This window comes from Rhinolophus ferrumequinum, chromosome 18, assembly GCF_004115265.2.
Source record: "Rhinolophus ferrumequinum isolate MPI-CBG mRhiFer1 chromosome 18, mRhiFer1_v1.p, whole genome shotgun sequence".
Taxonomy (NCBI): domain Eukaryota; kingdom Metazoa; phylum Chordata; class Mammalia; order Chiroptera; family Rhinolophidae; genus Rhinolophus; species Rhinolophus ferrumequinum.
This window is the reverse complement of record NC_046301.1, coordinates 18,892,961-18,912,913: the sequence shown is the minus strand read 5'-3', so window position 1 is coordinate 18,912,913 and position 19,953 is coordinate 18,892,961. Positions and strand designations below refer to the sequence as shown.

General features: G+C 39.5%; 1 protein-coding gene across 7 annotated transcripts; it reads right to left on the bottom strand.

Moving 5' to 3' along the window:
• Nucleotides 1–501: 501 nt before the first annotated feature.
• Nucleotides 502–19,469, bottom strand: MMAA (metabolism of cobalamin associated A). 7 transcript variants are annotated; one of them, XM_033135203.1, is made up of 8 exons: nucleotides 19,444–19,469; nucleotides 18,321–18,415; nucleotides 11,436–11,940; nucleotides 8,933–9,055; nucleotides 6,681–6,851; nucleotides 4,241–4,326; nucleotides 2,264–2,413; nucleotides 517–1,237 (listed from the first exon to the last, which is right to left on the bottom strand). In XM_033135203.1, exons 3-8 carry the CDS (start codon nucleotides 11,878–11,880, stop codon nucleotides 929–931), a joined length of 1,284 nt encoding a protein of 427 aa, XP_032991094.1. In that variant the 5' UTR covers nucleotides 11,881–11,940; nucleotides 18,321–18,415; nucleotides 19,444–19,469; the 3' UTR covers nucleotides 517–928. The 7 variants fall into 7 exon arrangements, with proteins under 7 accessions (XP_032991097.1, XP_032991091.1, XP_032991096.1 ...); XM_033135201.1 differs by lacking the exon at nucleotides 19,444–19,469 and adding an exon at nucleotides 19,077–19,321; XM_033135202.1 differs by lacking the exon at nucleotides 19,444–19,469 and adding an exon at nucleotides 19,164–19,321.
• Between the last annotated feature and the right edge of the window lie 484 nt (nucleotides 19,470–19,953).

Below are 19,953 nucleotides of genomic sequence, written 5' to 3'. Positions count from 1 at the left end.
TAGGTTACTCATCAAACTTACACACAGCTAGTAAGCGACTGATCTAGGTTTAAAGTTAAAACCCACACAAACTCCAGAACCCATGCTCTCAATCACTGCGTCATGCTTCCTCCAGAGGACAAAACTTGTTCCTCACCACCAAGAATAAAGGAGATTTTTAAGACGCTAGTATGAAGGCAAATGGCCAAGGAGGAAGAGAAGCAAAAACCTTCGATGACATTCACACTGCATCATACCTGAATTGCTCTGACCTCACTTGGGTCATTTCGGGGTGTACTCCAACTCTTGGGGATTAACAGACGCACATTACTTGAAGATATATTTCCCCAGTTCCCTCTGGGCAGGGGGATGGGGGGGTGGGAGGGGGGGTGGGGGCCCCACCAGACTGGATAGACAGACTTTAAAGTTTTGTTCACATCACTACACATTCCGACTATTTTGTTAACTCGTGTACATGGCCATTTCAGAAATTCCTGGAATAGTCGGGTACACTAAATATTAGACATGATTGTCAGCTCTTAGAAACCCACTGTGTATTATTCTGGCCTCAAGTAAGACTTCAAAAAATGTGGTGATTCTTGCTTACGTTTTCTCTTGAAATTCCCAGAGAATATAGAATCAAAAAAAGCATTTTAAGGTATGTGATCTTCCACTGTCCTCCTCTGCTTTCTTTGTTCCTGACTGATGAGAAGAAACAATCCCACCGTGCCTGGGTTTAAGAATAGGAAGAAAAGGAAATCATAACAGACAGCAGGTACCTTATGAACACTGCCCGACTGCCTGACCTTGGCCATCCATACCTAACATTCTTCGAGTTTTCAAGCATGGTTCACAAATAAGGAGGCCGAGAGCGACAAAAGCATTACTGACAATATAACCACACAAGTGACTTTTAATATTAAAATACTTCACGAAACGATATACAAAATTATTGTATAGGATGAATTTCATTAGTCTTTGTTTTAAAAGCTTTCAACAACAAGTCTGCTGCTAGGCCTGGGGACAGGGCTCCACTCAGAACCTTTCTTTCCAGAAGAGGAATCTGTTCCCGGACTGTGGGGTGGGTCCTGAAATGTTCTAACACACTTTCCTGAATGAGATTCCACATCCAAACTTTCTGCTGCTTCTGTCGTCTGGCAATCAGCTCCCCACTGGCAAGCATTAAGTCCCGGAATTCTTTCATTTTATCCCACATTTCAGTGATCCCCTCTCCACTTCTGGCAGAAATACGAACTACCTATTGAAAAGGGAAAAACCGGAACCATTTTACTTAAAATGATAGAACACATTCTCATGGGGACTCTGATATTTGCCAATTAATTCTTACAGTCTATGGAAATAGGCAAGTTGCAAAAATGAGACATTTTATCGCTGTGTCAAAGTTAATATACTGAAGTAACACACTAGGATTCCTAAATGCATAGCAGAAATAAATTCCTGATTCAAGGTCAAGTTTTTTAGCCCAGAGATTTATTTGGATTTAGGATTGCTCAGATGGTCTCCAGAGGCATCATGGAGGAACTGCAAGAGGGTCACAGGGATGAGAAGGGCAATCCTAGGTAGGTTTCTCTCAGGCCTGAGAGCCAGAAGATGAAACTAAGTTGAGCAAACAGCCCCACTGCCTCTGTCAAAGTTGCCTGACTAAGTGCTAAGAGCGAGGGCCCAGCACCTACATGTACAAGACGGCCCAAACCCAACATACAGTGTGACTGGGGAGACAGGGAGCTGGAGGTTAGCTACGGCATCACTGTTCTCACTACAGTCATCTGCCCTTACTCTAATAAGTGTCCTCCTGCAGACAAAGCTGTCCACATCACTGTTACTGCGTCACTTACTACAGGAGTTCCCTTTTTCTCCTTTGCCCTTATTGAAAACAGCATCCAACAAGTATAATGGGAAGGGAAGATTTCACATTAAGACCCTTTTCTCTCTTACTCAAACTCTAATATAGATGATCAAATCATTAACTGCTCCATAATCTTAAGGACCGTTCCCCTTACAGAATGGATCCGCTTTCACTTCCAAATGGCTGGAGCCAAGCATTAAGCAATCTAATCTATCACCTCACATCTAGTTTTTGACATCTAGTGGTTGAAGGATTATATTTAAAATCATGACTGCCTGCTCTGGCTTTGTCATAATTTTTTAAATTGCAATCTCACATACAAAGATTGATTATATGTCTAGCTTGGGACTTTCACCCTTTCTTCTACCGCGCACAGTCCACTCAAGGTGGAAAATGCAGAACGGAATGCAAGCTCACCTTTGGTCTCCAGACTTCTGAACGCTTGCGGAGTAATTTCAGCGCGCTCACGTACTCCGCCTGTATCCTCCGCGCTGGCACAACCAAGTCCCCGTCAGATTTAGTGATAGCTACCAGATCTGCCATCTCAATTATACCTCTTTTGATACCCTAAAGAAAGCAGTTTATCAGAATCATTCAATTTAATTACAGCAAAAAATGGGACACCAGTCAACGCTAAGATTTTGAAAGTCAGACACTTCTTTAACTAATGTGTTCTCTGCATCCTCCCAAGCCCTGGATACCAGGAATCACAGTGACTAGACAGAAATTACTCAAAAGCACCTGCTCTTGGGATTATGGAAGTGATCTGTCACATCTCTTCTAAACTTAGAGACGAATATGCTGAAATACACTGAGAATTAGAGTATGTCATCAATATCCAACATGATTGAGTGGCAGGAGGCAGTTCAGATTGCCTCATGATGGATTCTTCTTCTCATGAGCTAACAATGCAAAACCATCCACCACTAAAGTGCTTAAACAGAAAACACCCCGATTACTAACATCTGCATTTCCAGAAACAAAGTCTTTGAAGTTTTCCTTAAATGTATAGCTTTCTTTGTTCAATTTGCATTTGAGGAAAAATAACCTGATGGCTAAAAATCCCTCACTCCCTTGATTTAAATTACGTTGCATAAAAACACTAGAAGTTCTAGGGCCAAACTTTATTTAGAAAAATGTAGATTTTTTTTCCATCTAAGATTGAAATTTCTTTTCACATACTTTTAAACATAACTTTCAATGATTAAATTCTAATAGTTAATGTTTCTAAATTGCACCACCCCTATTGTTTTAGAATCATACAATTGAAAGGGAAGTATTGAATAATAAAGAATTTTTCTGGTCTTTGTCCAAGGTTCCTGGGAAGTAACCTCTAAATCCTTGGAATTTCCCCAGTGACAGCAGTGTCTTTGTTATTCACCAGGAGTGCCTGGGACAGGACCTGAGTTTATGCAAGGAGAACCCTTCAATGGGGGCTGACCACACCAGAAAGACCAACCATGTGATTAGCGGGTTGGGCCCTTAAGTCACGTGAGATCAGCCTGACCTCTGCTGACCGGTGGGGCCTGGGGACTGAGTTCTATCACGTGGTCAATGATTCAGTCAATCGAGCCTATATAAAGAAATCCCTGCAAGAACTCTGACCACGGAAACTCAGTGAACTCGCTGGTTAGTGACACACATCAATGCGCCAGGAGGGAAATGTGTCCTGAGGACAAAGAAGCTTCTAGTTCGGGACTCTTCCAGACCTTTCCCTGTGTCTCTTCATTTGGCTGCTCCTGATATGTATTGTTTATAATACAACTGTAACTATAATACAGTGCTTTCCCTAAGTTCACTAGAATGTGAGTTCACTAGAATTCACTAGAATGTGAGTCATTCTAGTGAATTATCAAACCTGCGGGGTAGTGGGAACCACATTTGCAGCCGGTTGGTCTGAGCCGTGGGTGGCTCAGAGTAAGGGCAGTCTTGTGGAGAGGTGCCCTCAACCTGGGGAGGCTGTTACCACCAGGTAGTCAGTGCCAGAATTGCACTGCAGAAGGAAAGTAAGAATTCTATTTTACAATATATAAACTATGACAGTGGGATTCCAGTTAAAATGATGTCTTATGAACAACTTTTGAACCAACTACACTACAAACACCCATGGAACAGTGGTCTCTTTTGACTAGAGCTGCCCATGTATTCCAACTCTCATGGGTGGAAAAATGTACGTTGTATGATTAACTCAAGGTCATAAATTCTATACTATAAGTTGGGAAAAAATATATAGAATCTGCCTTTGACTCAAGTATTTTAGTCAAAGGTGAATGATGTCTTTTTCCTGACTCTAACATAAACTTGATTTACAAGAACACAACATTGGAAGCTTGTACTTTTAGAGATGTATACTTCGTGTTTCGTGGGGAGCGAGGGGGGAGTCCAAACAATTACCTGCAGTTCATCCCCTCCTGCTGGTGGCAGCAGTAAGACAAACATGTCAACCATATCAGCAACAGCAAACTCCGACTGACCCACACCTGAAATTTTAAATCACAACTATATACTAAAATATTCACAGTAATTTGAATCTCAACTACACTGATCATCCTTTCCATTCCACTTCGTTCACTCATACAATCACACGCTCAACCTGATCCCACTTTAAACACCCCACTTCTGAAGAATCTATTAAACGCCACTGTCTTTCCCTACGAGCAAACCGTTAACCTTCTCCTCTGTCTCCCTCCCTTCTTCCCATTGGTCTTGGTCTTTGATTGAGTGGAGAACCTCCAGGCCTCCGTTCTCTCCTCCCTCTTGCAGCTTTCTCGGCTTCCCTTTTATCAGTGAGCAGTTTGAACACTGTGATTCTAATCTTCGACTATGCCTGTCAATACTTTCAGCTTTCTTGCCTTCTCATCCTTCTATGTCAGCCTGCAAACCTCCACCCATGGAGCAATCCAACTGTGTTCCATCCTTTATATCCTGCCGGAGAAATCGCTCCACTGTGTGGACCTAAGCGACACTACAGGGTCATGGGCTCCAACGTCTGCTGCACATTCCTCACGGCCCAGCAAAAGCAATGCCCTAAAATGCCCTCTGTCAGCTTCCTGCCCATTTCTCCCAGTGGCTATTACAACACTCACTGTCCCATAATCTCCCCGCATGAGGATGACTTCCCAGTGAAATAAAGGCAAGAACTGCCTCAGCGCCCCGACCCTCCACAAACACGCAGAGAGAGTACAGGCTCGGCCTTGCTGCCTCCTCTCCACCCGGGTGGGAGAAGTGCTGGCTGACAACCACCTTCTTTCCTTCACACTTCCTCCGGGCCTCGCTCTGCTTTCTCTCTAACCTCGCCTTTGTCTACAGGCTCTTGTCCCTCAGCACGTCACACAAATTGTACTCAAGTCTTTCTCATCTGAAACCAAAGAATAAGACAAAAACTCACAGCCTCCTCCAATCATCGCCAGATTTCTCTCTCTCTCTCTATTGCTAAGTTTCTAAACAAAAGCAACATATGCTCACTGTCTTTGACTACTTCCTGTTAATCTCAATCCCCTTAAATCTGATTTCCACATTCCCCACTGCACTAAAACTCCTCTCAAAACGCCCTCCTTCCTGCGTGTGGCGGGCTTCTAGTTGTCCATTCAATCTTTATTCTTCCCTATTTCCTTAACCCCAGTATTACTAAGAGCATCACGGTACCAGTGAAAGACCACATTCACCAGACCCCTTTCAGCTAGAGATGATTAGGAAGTGAAAGCAAATCATTAGATGAGGGTTCCAGGAAAGTGTTTTTTCTTTAAAGAAGGGTTAACCCGGCCAGAGAAGGGTTATACCTCCTCTGCCTGCCTGTCCTTTCTCCCTGGAACACAGATGTGACAGAGCTTTATCAGCCATTTTTTAGCCATGAGCAACCTTCAGGATGGTAGGACCACCACGCCTGCTCAGGGCTGCCTGCCTCCAGGCTTCTTTTACTTACAAAAAAACAAACCTCTTTCTCATCTGAGTCAGTTAGTTTGAGTCTCTGAGACAAGCAGCCAAATGCAACTTCTAGATGATACACCTGGTTTTTATGGTCCTCTTCTCCCTTGATTCTATTACTACTCAGGCAACTTTTCCTCTACCCACCCTTCGATGGCGGAGTTCCTAGCTGGGTCTCTTTACTGTTCCCTGCCTTCACACTTTCTGCTCTAAGAATCCTGAGCAAACTGCAGTTCTCTGAATGGGTCACGTTCTCTCACTCATCTGTGTCTGCAAAGCCCATACTTTATGTAAGTCCAATTCTTCCTTCAAAACTGAGTTCAACTGTCACCTCCTCCCAGAAGTCTTCCCTAATCCCCAAATCTAAGTCAGATTTGTCACAAACATTTATCATACATTGTGTCACAAACATTTAACATACAGTAATATAATAGACTGTCTCTCCACAAAAATGTGAATTTCTTGGAGTTTCCATGTCAGTATTTTCATCACATATAATTATGTGCTAGGGATCTAAAAATGAAATAAAAGTTGGCTGTGTATTCAAGAAGCACCAAATTACATTAACGTTCTTAGCAAATATTGTAGACATACGAAGAAATGCGCTTAAACAAAATAGGCATTATGTTAAAGCGCTGTCTCTGTAAGTCATCCTGGAGCTTACAGTTCTCCGCTGGCACTTATACCACCTTGTGTAACAGTTATCTAGATACATGGCTTATTTTTCTTTTAAGGGTAGGATTACAGCCTATATACTCATATCTCCTATAGAATCTGAGATACCTTGTATTTAATTACATCTTTAGTGAATATCTGCTGAATGAACAAAACGAAATTAGTTGTCACTCATCTTTAGATAGAGTTCAGTAGAATAGTATTTTACTGCTATGCAGTAGAAAATCACACTCACCTACAGTTTCAATCAGAATGATGTCATATCCCCCTCCTTCACACAACAGAATAGCTTCATTTGTGGTTCTTGTCACACCTCCTAAAGTACCTCCAGCAGGAGATGGTCTGATGTATGCATTCATATCTCTTGATAACTCAGTCATTCGGGTTTTATCACCCAACAATGATCCTAAAACACAGTTACATTTTTAATCATGAAAACACCTATAAGAGCCAATTATCGATCAGCCAGTTCCTAGGGGAAGTGCTTTATGACATTTTCTCCAAAAATCTCAAATTGTGTTTCCTATTATTGAACTTTCTTCTCACACACTGTATACAATGATGCCAAATTAATCTTGTTAACATTTCAAGCCCCTCAAAATCTGTAATGGCTTTCCACTGCTTGGAGGTTCACATCTAGATTCTTCAGCCTAGCTACTAAACATTGAGAAGTTCCTTCAAGATATGATCTTTTCCCTTACGATTCCGGTTCAGAGTTCTCATAGGTTCTAATTCTAGAGCTCAGTCCTACCAGATATCTCAACTACGTTACTTACTGCACATAAAACTTTTTTTCTAAAGTAATTTTCTGCATGAAATCATCTCTGTGTAAGTCAACAATCTGCCAAAGCTATATTTTATTCTCCTATATGTCTAAATACACTGAACTAAACATTATGAAATTACTCTCCCATATAATTGTCTTTGCCAATGAATCCAAAACTGTTGTGTGCAGACTCTCAGGGAGGTCTCAAAGCTACTGCAGAGGGTCTGTGAATACAAAGCACAATGAGGATTGATTATGGGCCAAAAACTAATGCTTCTCAAATCTTAATGTAAGGTTATTTTTCCAATGGATGTACTGTTGTGATGTGGCAGAAATCTACACTTACAGTGTACTATTTATACTTGTGTATTTTTTTCAAAGTCTACATACAGAAGGTGCCCAAAAAATGTATACACATTTTAAGAAAAAAACTATTAAAATTATGATACTCAATATATACCAATAACAAAAGATAAATACAAGTCACTTTTGACTTCTGCAATTACAAGAGGTGCTCAAAGTGGTTACCATCCAGATACTTCTAATTATGTCCAGATACTTCTAATTATGTATCTAGTGTCCAGATACTTCTAATTATGGAGTACTACTACTGTTTGAGCAACACCGACCAAAGTGTCCACTTGTATATATATTTTTGGCACCCCTGGTATATTTTTACATGGGAAAGGGAACCTCATTTTTGGTTTCAGAAAGATCAGGAACCACATAGCTATGCAACTTTAATTAGACTACCTTATGCCAATCTTTCCGCTAGAATTAGAATTAAACCCACGGCATACAAACCAAACACTTTCACAAAGCACCCTGTATTTCCCTTCACAACACACATTACATTGTAATAGCCTGTGATATAAAGTTCCATAAGGCCAAAAGGTCTTATTCACCATTAGACAATGCAGTCCCTTCCTTGCATAATGCCTCACCTACAATAGGCACTGAAATACTTTGTAAATGAATAACTGTAATGTGAGAAGCTTAAATCACAAAGAAGGATACGAGAAGAAACCTTTCCTGAGTATTTATATAGTATGCTTTATGTTTTCCTTAAATGATCCTTTGTGGAACTACATTTATTCATTATATCTCTGATGAGCTGCAAATTAAACTTTGAGTGACGGCATGACCTCAAATCAGTAAGTAATGGCAGAGCACTGTGTGCTACGTACCACACTAAGTGCTGTAGGGGGAGCAGTAGTATATTACACGGGACATCTAAGAGCTTCCTGTTGAGCTGAACATGTAATATAAACAAGTGACAAGTTATAAAGAGCAATAAGGTTTTTTTTTTAAGCTTAAGAGATGTTACAACATTAAGAGGCTAATAATGAATAAGTGCCCATTTTCTGAATTGTGTAGGGGCTGATGTAGCCAGGAAAAACAACAAGAGGGAAGAGGGGCCTAACCTCAGGCCCTGAGAGACAAAGGGCTGAAATTCGCTTTTGATTATCTTCAATTTCTGGCAGTGTTCTCGCAGCTCTCTAAGCACCCCGCCTCCTCCTGGGCTAACCTCGTCTGTGGAGCCCAGTGCCCAACACTACCTTCCTCAGCCTCCACTTGCCCACCAGAACTCCCTTCCTTCAGTGTGACCAAACTCAGCTAGAGGTTAGAAGTCACCTGACTACGCAAATTCCCCCTAAATTGCAACAGAGAAGCCAAAGAGAGCCCTAACTCTGCAATTTAAAAAGATCAGCAATACTCACCACCACTAGTACAGGAAGAAGGGTCCACAGCTAGCACAGATAATTTGTGCCCTCTCTCAGTAAGCATTTTTCCAAAATATTCTATAAAGGTTGATTTTCCAGCACCCGGGGGCCCAGACAATCCTATAGTGAAAAGAGATCTTCTAATTTAATGAAATAAATGAAATCAGCACTATGATGATTTCTATTAAAATATTAGACTACCTTCTGTTTCTCCTAATTTATTAAAACCATCATTAATGTATTTTAACATTTCCTAAAGGAGTAAATGAAAACCCATTTATTTATCCAGTTCCTGAGTAACAGGGATATAAAAAGGAAATAATTCCAAGTTCCATATGTTCACCAGATTCACTTATAAAAACTTGTCTTTTTACTATAATATGGACCTTTTGGGACAGACTTCATTACCTGTTATCAATGTGCTGAATTTCTACATCTGCCCACCTCTCATCATGATCAGTAATTATTCCACCTACCCCAATTTTGTACACTTTATCTTTCCACTGGAAAAACAACTCATGACTCTAGAAATTGCCAGTGATTAAGTTTTCTATTTATGAGAGGTAAGTTTTTCATCTTACCCATAACGCAAAGAATACATAATTTGTCTTAAGTAGGAAATTCCCCTACTTGGAGAGTTAGTAGAGAATGGCAGGTAAGAGCACAAAATCAGAGCCAGCAGGTCAGTTTTATTTCTAGTTCTGCCTCTTATGAGCTGTGTAATCTTGGTTAAGTCACTTAACCATTCTGTACCTCAGTATACTCTGCAAATGGATATAATGGCACCTATTTCTTCAGGCTGTTGTAAGGATTAAATGAGGTAATATTGGCAATAAGTCTAGAACAGCTCATGGGATAAAGAGACATGTAAGTGTATGTTCAATAAAGTATATAAAACAAGCATTTAATTGTAACTATATTCAAAAGTATATATGGCATATAGTATGCTTGGTTCTTTCCCACAATTTTCAGGGCATGTCTTTGTCTTAAACATCTTTATGGGTCAGTAAACATTTTTCGCTTTTATTTTTAATACTGATAAAATAACTTCAATAAAGACATAGGTTTATAAGGCCTTATAACATGGAAGAACCAGAATAACACCGGAAAACTATGAGTTGCTAGTTGTATGCGTTGCTGGTTAACTCCAGATATTTCTGGGACATTTTCTCTTCAAAGAACCTCTAAAGCCTAACAAGTAAACACTCTGTCATAACTGAAATTTCTCTTTGGGACTTTGCTCTTTTGTCTGCCTACAATACATAAAGATTTTTAACAACCAATGTAGTACTCTCAAAATGAGGGTTCCCTCAATGAGGGCAGAAGAATAAATGTGTGAAAAATCAGGTGGTAAGCTCTTTTTGAAATTATCTTTAAAGCACTGATGCCTGTTATTCTGAAAACTAAGAGGTTTTAGTTCCCATGTTACCAATAAACTGAGATATAAAAATCTAATGTAATGCCAGTCCATTTTTAAGTGTATTTATCCATTCCTCACAAAGTTTCTGTGCTTAGCCCACGATTATAAGTTGTTTTTAGTGAGAGGATTGGTTGGAATCACCTAATTCGCCATTATGAAAAGCTCTTATGCCACCCAAAACTGACTTAATTCCTGATGGTCAAACATATCTAAATTATTTTAAAATGCACAATTTCAAAAATATGTCAAGCTTATTTGCAATTACAGAAACAAGTCAATTGTTCAAGAAATTAAATGAACACCTAATATTTTTAGACAGAAAATAAATATGGTCTTGCCTTTAAAATACATTTTGGTATTGAGATGGCTGCAGTCAGAGCCAAATCACTCCCAGAAACTCTTAACAAAAAATATCTGAAAGAAGCGATACTTGCCTATAGAAATACTAATGAATCACCCAAGAAATAGAACTTTGAAATATGAGAAGAATAATTATAATTAATAAAACCACCAAAACAGGGAATTCACTTTAGACTAGTACGCAGAAGGACTACTGAGAGAAAGGAGTGAGCTGGTTAACAGTTATTCCCCATTCACATTTCTACTGTGTTTCCCTGAAAATAAAAGACCTGGCCAGACAATCAGCTCTAATGTGTCTTTTGGAGCAAAAATTAATATAAGACCCAATCTTATTTTAATATAAGACCTGCTCTAATACAATAATATAATACCGGGTCTTATATAAGACCATGTCTTATATTAATTTCTGCTCCAAAAGACACAATAGAGCTGATTGTCTGGCTAAGTCTTTTATTTTTGGGGAAACAGGGTATTCTGGGAGCCACATCAAAATTCTTCCCGATAGAAATCTTACATTATTCTCTTAAAATACAGACTTAGTTCAAATGGTCATGGCATTTTTTTCCAACATAGCAAGACTAGCATTTGCAAACAAAAGGCATTTAAAATTCATCTCAAAGTTCTGAAAAGAAAAAAACAAAACAATAGACTTTAGACTTTTTAAAGAGAATTTAGAAAAATATTTACGGAATAGGCCAAAAAAAAAAAAAAAAGACTGACCCACTCGAAAGGCTCGTGGCTTGCCTTTATTTAACTGTTCTTGTTCTCTGTGATAGACCAAGACTTTCTGAAGAAGCACCTGGGCTAACTCTTTTTTTCTGCTGTGAGTTGATTCTATAAGTGTTATGGCCTCTGCTAAGTGGGCCCTTTGTCCTTGGATTAAACCAGTATAAAGTTTATCCACAAATCTTTGTTCTTTATCAGAAAGTCCTTCTGTGTGTTTCTTTAAGGTTGTTTGTAAACATAATTTTCTCTTTAAACCATCTGACAGCAGCATCCACTTTGTACAATGGAGTCTAAGAGAATCAAATGGCCGAGCCCATGGGCTTCCTGATCTGAGATGAGTACTTGAGTGAAAGATGAAGTGGTAACATCGGAAAGGTGTTCTCAAAAGGCGTTTTAGGAAATACCGGTGAGGATGTTGTAGCAGCACGGGAACATTCATTTTATTTGTAGCTGAAGAAAACAATGGACGCTTTTTTGGCTCAGTGTGATTTGTGATTCTCTAAAAGAAAGAAAAACATATTTTTGCCAGTTCAATATACAACTAAGATACTGAAGTAGTGAAACTACAAGTGTTAGCGTTTACCCTATATTCTAAAACACACATAACCAGGGTTCGTGGTAGGACAAATGCGTGAAAGTTTCTTACCAAGACTCCTCGTTGCCCACGGTTACCGTTAAGAGTAACCCAAATCAGGGAACTATTGCTCTACTGTGAAGGGCAATGTACAAATTTTCTTCTAAATAGAAAACAAATACACACACACACACACACACACACAAAACCCATTAGGGTAGAAATTTTATGTCATGCTCATTTTCTAAGGACTTTACACTCACCTTAACAATTTCTCAAATCAAACATACCATATTCTGAAGTTCATTCAAAAGGTTAAAAAAGAAATCCCTCTGGTGCTGGCCTTTTATTCTTTCTCTACACGAGAAATGTGATTAGCAGTGCAGGCACTTGAGGCCTAAGTTTAGATACAGTATGTGTTCATGAGACTCACCCTGGGACACAGATATATGCAAAGGATGGCCTAACCTAAGCACAAAACAAGACTTCATGTGGAATGAACTTTGAGGACCGTATACTAACCAGATCAGTGCATTTCACAGTATGGTCAGAACTGCGTGGGTGCTTATTAAAAATGCGTGTACTCAGCCCCACGAGTCAGAATCTCTGCAGGTAAGCACACTAAAGTTTGAACCACTAGGGAATTAGATGAGGATCCTTTACTTAGATTTACTGATATTCTCCATTTCAAACTGTATTAGATAATGAAAGCTGATTCAATACGCCGAGAGTCAGGAAAGTACAGAGGTTATGAGCCATGGTCACTCTGAGTCTTTGCCACTTAAGCTATAATGACCTTGAGCAAGTTACTGAACCACTTTATACCTCAGCTTCCTCTGTTGAGAGAATAGGTAAGAGAATAGGATGGCTGTGAGAACGAAATGAGTTCATTCATGGAAAAAGCTTGGAATAGTGCCTAGCACAGAGTAAGAGCTCAATAAACATTAGCTTTTATTATTAAAACAATTTATAAAACTTTAGTAATAATTAGGTCATAGACCTAGCTTCCAGTGGCAAACTAAAATTTAAAGACAAATGATACATACAGACTACCAAGTTTGGGTTTATGATTATTTGAAAATTTTGGTACCTCACAGTACAATGCAATAAATTATTGCTCCAAAGTACCTCTCTAAATTGTATTTCAATGGCCAAGCAGCACAACATTAATTTTAGCTAAATAGCATTAGGGAAAAAAAATAACTTTTTTGTATGAGAACTAAAACTGCTCATTTTTCTGTTTTGAGTGGGAGGGGAAAGTTATGACTTCTATTTGTACAATTAGTCTTATTCCAAAAGGATAGTGCATAAAGAATGTGTAAAAATGTTTCTAAAAAACAATTTATTAAACACATCCACTACCATCCTTCACAAAAAGACATTTGAAACAAACAAAATATAGTTGCTATGGTAAAAAACAAAAACAAAAATCTCTCTTTAAAATTTAGAATTTTTATAATTTTAATGAGAAATATCTAATAATGATTCATGATTTAATTTTTATCTTGCCATCCTGTAACTTGCTTCTCTATCTGCATTTAGATTTCTCATAATATGAGAATCAAACTTGATGAATCCTTACTTTAGACAGTTATTGTGACCATCATTATTCAATGTATATTTCTATGCTGTTTTCTAAAGCAGACATAAAATTGGCATATATATCCAAAACCCTAGTAAACGGAGTTATGTGCAAGTTGAAAACAGTGATAATCGTGTTTTAGCTATGTTTCTATGCACAGAAATTCTATCAGAATCATTGTATTAAGATTTAAAGTTCGACAGTACTCTGAAATAATGTGATGTACATGGACTAGTGACCATTTTTAAGCATGGTAGATTTTTTTTAAAACCCATCTACATGCTATAATAAAAATTAGGTATCCGCAATGCATATCTTCCACTTTTCTGCCTGACAAACTCCTACTCAGTTCAAATATCACCTCTTCTAAGACACATCTTCCCCCCACCTTTCCCAGGCAGTCAAATGTTCAATCTTCAATGCTCCACAGCCTTTTGTTCACATCTCATGTAGAGTATTTGTCCTCTTATGTTCTAATTTATCTTTTTATAGATCTCTCCCCACTAATTCTCATTCCTCATCACAGGTGACGATCCTCCCAGAGAAAAGACAGTATCTTTCTCTTGATTTCCTCAGAATCTAACATAACGCTTGGCGCATGGTAACCTGTTAATTTTTGCTTTAAGGTTCATGAGTGGAAACTCTATCTACTTTATGTTGATCTAAAATACTATAAAGAAAAGTTTGAGTAATAATCTTAACCTGTGTGACCTGAGAATCTTTACTAAACACATTCCACCTTCTAAATTCCCTGTTGAAGCAAGGTACCTTAGACATCCAACTAATTGTCCAGAACAGAGAGATTAGCTTGCAAGGAATCAAAACCCTGTAACAGGAGCTCAACTAGATGAAAATACGTCCACTTATAATAATGCAAGCAAGTAACAGTCCCTAAATAAATGAGATGAATAAAACGATCTAGTAAATAGTATATAGATTGCTCTAACATTAAAAATAGTGATTTCTTACAATTGCAGTCTTTCTCAGAAAATCCATGTCAACTATCTGACAAGTTTATGATTTATACTGCAGGGTCATCAGTCTGGGACTGTGTTCTCCGCCCTTTGATGCCAATACAAATCTTAAAAGGTTCCTAAGAAAAAAGAAAGAGCCAGGAAAAGGATAGCATTTTACTCCACATTCTTTTGCCAAAACCAAGAAGTTATCCAGATGCACATAATTCTCGGTTTTTACATCTTCAACTCTCTCCTTGAGGGCTGATTTTCTTGGTGCCCCCAAACCCTGGGGACCATGTGAATGGCAGAGCAGCAGTTGCTAGCCTTTATTGAATGTTTGTGAGATATTGTGCATGCATTTCCTCAGCAAAGCCTCACAACATAGGTGAGATTCTATTTTACAGGTGAGGCTCAGGAAGGTTACACTAGTTGTGAGGCCTGACCAAGACCTCACAACTAGCAGCAGAGCTTGGGAAAAACTGTGGATTTCATAAACCCAGATGTGTATGGTATCAACTGTAGATTATCACATAAAAAGAGGAGTGGTGTCACGTCACATCAAGAGACCATCAAATAACCCTTTACATTTGAGTATGGAAAGATGATGGCAAGCTGTTTATCTTCATTTTGTTTATCTTTTTTCTTTTTTTTTTGCTTAGGCCAAAATGAAAAATTAGTTGACATTTTCTGTGCAAACCTTATCAGTAGAAAATCCCAATAACGTATTAGGTGACAGAACAGACCAAATTCTTAAAAATTTTTAATGTTTTTTGCTCCACAGGGAATAATTCATACCTGGTAACAAAAAGCATAACACATTTAAAGCAATTAATTTAACCAATGAACCAGATTTTAAATGAGTCTATAAATTTTTTTAAAGCCAGTGTAACTCAGCCTTGTATGAGCAATTTTCTACCCTTATATATATGTCACAGGCACAACAGACTAAGTCTACTGGAGTGGCAAAATCATGGAGATAGGGAGAAGGATTTCTCACTTGCTCACGTAACTAAGCATCTTTTTCTGCTTTCTTATGGGAAGAAATAAAAAAACCTGGCAAATAATCAAATCAAACTGTTTCAATGAATTTTCATGATTCCCGGAGGGAGTATAGTTTCATCCTGTGATTTTAAGCTGAACACTACTGAAATACAAGAGAAATGTTGCAGCGTTTACAACATTCAGTAAGATACCTCAAAGCAGTGCCATTCCTAATAAGCCAGAATGTCACTGTATTAATTTACAATGGAAAACATCCAGTGGGCAAAAATAGTGAAATAGGCTGGTAGGTGCATCTCCTCCCCTGCAAGGTTCATGTGGACGGCAGCATTTTAGGATTTGTATTTGTTTTCCTCCAAAGTATCTTTTATATTCATTCCCTCCTCTCCAACCTCATTCCTACATTTCTCTCTGATAATGGCTTTCAAGCTTTGATCACAGCCCATAGGAAAAAATGTACTTACATCAGTCGACACACAGGCATATAACTGAAACAAGTTTCACAAAACCTTACTTACTTCTATTACACGTGATACATTCTAATAGTCTTTTTTCCTATTCTTTTAATGTAGGCTGTAACCTACCAACGGGCACAACCTTAATAAAAAGCCCCAACCTACTATAGCCACCTCCACCTCTATGACATTAATTTATCTTCCACACTAGTACGTATGCTCATAAAATCTAAATCTGACTATATTATTCCTCTGCTTAAAATATTTTAAAACTTCCCTCTGCTGTATCTAAAAAATGTTTTCCTGTGATTCAGCCATTCACTCACTCAGCAACTATTTAGTGAGAACCTACTATATGCTAAGCACTGTGCCAAGCCTTGGAATACATTAGTATGTGGATCCAACATGGCTCCTAACATCATGAAGTTTACAATCCAGCCAAGACAGTCATTACATAAATATCTCATACTCTTTTTGAGTGCTCTTACCCATCTCTAACTGAATTCATTCACCTCCTCCACTTTTATCACATTGCTGTAACTATTCTGATCTGCACACAGGTCCTGGGGAAAGCCATGCTCTTTCATACATCTTGGCTATTGTTCTGTGATGTTCCTTCTAATTGGAATGCCCTTGTCTCCTTTAAGCACCTCACAAATTCCTCCTCAACCTTCAAGAATCAACTCAAGGTCCCTGGCCTCCTCTCCACGTCCTTTCAGGTGTCCTCCTATCTCTTGCCATCATATCACAACCCTCTATTATAGTAACGATCACACTGTTTTATGATCATTTTTTAAGATGTCACTCTTTCCTAGACTATGAGTTTTCCTTGTATCCACAACATAGCTTATTGCTCACACAATAAATGAATATATACTATAATATTGTATGGGTCAATAACTCCATTAAGCTGATTACTCAACCAATGTTTGAAAACATACATTTTTTCTAATTTTACAGTAAGCATACATTTATTTTAAGGACTTCCTTTTTAAAGTCTGATTTCAATATATGGATGTTTTTCCTTCATTAAAAATTTGCTCAGCAGCAGCCAGTCAGTCTGACTTGAAATATTTGTCTTGAAATTGATCCAATGAATCTTTTCAATTTCAATAACTATTATGGCAAGAAAAAGCATACAAGATTTCCAAAATCAATCCATTAGGTCAGTGTCCATAGCTCAGCTCAGTTCATAGTCAATGCAGCGTTACACCATGAGCTTCCACTTCTCAATGCTAATCAATTTTGAGCTGAAGATAAACTGTCAGATGCCATTAATCTGTTTACCATCTCCCACCACCTCCATAGAAGGCTTTACTTTCTCCTTTTCAATTAATTTCAGGAATTTTGGTAGAGCAGAATGACTTTTTAAATAAGCAACTTATGTAAGAGTCATACAGAACACATAGTGAATTCATGCAGGAAATATTCTAGAGTTCTCTGTCCACTTTATCTTTGATCACTTTTCCAGTTAAGACTCAGATTTCCCAATTTCTACTTTCAGGTTTCAATCTACTTGAAAAGTCTCTATTTTTCTAAATTCCATCACCATTAAATGTTTTGATTCATTTCCACTGCTACCATCCTAGCTCAAATCTCAATTAGTAGAGGGCTCTGAGACTAGCTATGGGAACTTGGCGATCTCTACTTCTCTCCATATAAAAATACTAAAACCAAACAGTAGGGTTATAGTGAATATGAAATGAAATCGCACGCATGAGAGAGCCTGGCGGAGGGCCAAGTATTAAGCAGGTGCTAATTAACTGTAAAGAACTTTCTTTCCTCCCTTTCCCCAGTCTTCTGTCTTGGACTTCACAGCAAAATCCGTACTGAACGGTGAATGTAACTGATCTCCTTACTATCCACCTCCAATTCCTCCAACAGTCCCCCACACTCTAGTACAGGGTTCTCAAAATGCTGTCCCCAGACCGGCGGCAGCAGCAGCAGCATCACCTGAAAACTGATGGGAAAAGAAAACCCTCAGGCCCCACTCCAGACCTTCTGAATCAGAGACTCTGGAGGTGGGAGCCAGCAATCTCTTTTCAGAGTTCCTTCCAGGTGATTCTGATTTTTCAAGTTTGAGAACCACTAGAATAAAGTCGAGTCTGGAGTCTGGCATTGTAGGGTTTCCCAAACCAGTTTTCTTCCGTTTACTGCACTTTGCGTTCTCAGACCTCTTCTCTTCTAAGGAGAGTTTACTCATGATCTCCACCTACTTTCCCAACAGAGTCTTTAATCACCTGTCACACCCTCCCCTCTCTGAGACACCTCCCCTGTCTGACCCAGCTTAAATCCATTTTCTTAAATCCTTACCTGACCATCAGTTTCCAGGTATTTTTTCCTCTTTCAATTCCAATTATTTCTGAATACTCAGATGACAATCCGCTGCGGTCACAAACTGCCTGTTCCTGGGCCACGGAGGGTGTGTAAGTGAAATGGTTGTCAATTAACATTAAAAAACGTTTTTAATCCCATAGAGATGTTCAGCCTTTGCTGGAGAAACATCAGATCCGTGTTTGAGGTACCCACATTCCCACATGGCAAAAATCAGCTGAGAGGCAAATGTTTCAAACACTCACCAGCACTTTCTATGTCAAATATAGGTTTTTCTTTAGACATCTTCAAATACCTCAAACCGTGATTTCCATTTCTTATGGTTATGGAACTTTTCACATGTTTATTTTGTCTCTCCTGATAGAATACAGCCCTCAAAATAATAATTAAATTTTTATTACGTTGAACACAAAGTGATGTGACATGTTCACTACATAAAAGAATATTCTGGACATCCAAGACGACCCCAAGATGATTGAGAATCTGCACAGGACTTCAGGAAACGTTTGGTTTTCAACAACTTGGAAAAGTTAGAGTAATCTGTTTTTCATTTTGTTTTCCAAAGTATATGTATTAGGACATAACTCTGAAAAAAGGTAATAAAATAAGAAATACCATTTGCTTTATCTTTCATTTTCTAGTGAGAAATACAAATTATTTTAAACAGTATGTTTGCTGGAAGAGACCTAGCCCGTGCCCGGGCACGACATAGTCTCACTGTCAGGCAGTAGCTACCCTGGACTATCCCTGCTATAGTTAACCATTTGCCGGGTTTGGCGGCGGCAAGGGGCCTTACTGCAGCACAACGGTAAACTCACACACCTGCACAAAATGATGATGATGAAAGTTTAAAAACACTGTTCACAGAGCATTTCCTTTTTAAGGAGAAAACAACGAACCTTCCCTTTCAGCCCATTTTGCCGACGTCTGCCTGCCCATACAACCAGCACCCCCAACATCACCCAATTCAATATTCTTCTTTTTTCCCCAACCCCCAAATCCTCCAGGGGGCGCCCCCGACGACGGGTGGGCCCCTCCCGCAGCCCTAGACCGGAGCCTCAGAGCAGGTTCCGGACGCCGCGCAACCTCCACCCGTACTCACCCCTTCAGGCCGCGGAAGTGCCGCTTCGCCCCCGCCCCTTCCGCCGGAAATGGTCTCACTGCCGCGCGCAGGCGCAGAGCCCACTGCAGGGCGAGGGGGAGTGGGCGTGGCCAGGGTCCGGGCGGACGTGGCTGCAGGATTCTGGCTTGTGGCAAAGAGTGCGTGAGCAAGGCGGTCTGCGGATCTGCGGGCCAGCGGCGGGGCGCGGGGTACTGAAGAAGGAAGGGTGGTTTATGGTCTTCCGGGTATCTCTGGCTTTTCTTCAGGTCCAGATTGGATCTTTCGCCTGCTAAACTCCAGGGTATCGTTCATCCCCCCGGTTTTGGCGCTTCGCGATGTCCGGGAGACGGAGCCGGCGTTCAGCCCGGGGCCCCGCAGCCTGCGGCGGCCAGCATACACAGACCTCCTGCGGATCCCGGGAACCTTAAAGTATCGGGTAGAGGGCGAGATATGGGACGTTTGACGAGCTGGTGAAAGAAGAAAACTCAGACTCCGCGAAGCAATTTGCAG

What these genes read in the sequence shown, in the direction of transcription:
- MMAA (XM_033135200.1), bottom strand. Translation starts at nt 14,593, where the DNA reads ATGGATTTTCTGAGAAAGACTGCAATT. An exon ending in GCCACGAGCCTTTCGAGTGG is followed by an intron (nt 9,056 to 11,435) that starts GTCAGTCTTTTT and finishes TTTTCACTATAG; the next exon opens with GATTGTCTGGGCCCCCGGGT. An exon ending in TTCTTCCTGTACTAGTGGTG is followed by an intron (nt 6,852 to 8,932) that starts GTGAGTATTGCT and finishes ACTGTGTTTTAG; the next exon opens with GATCATTGTTGGGTGATAAA.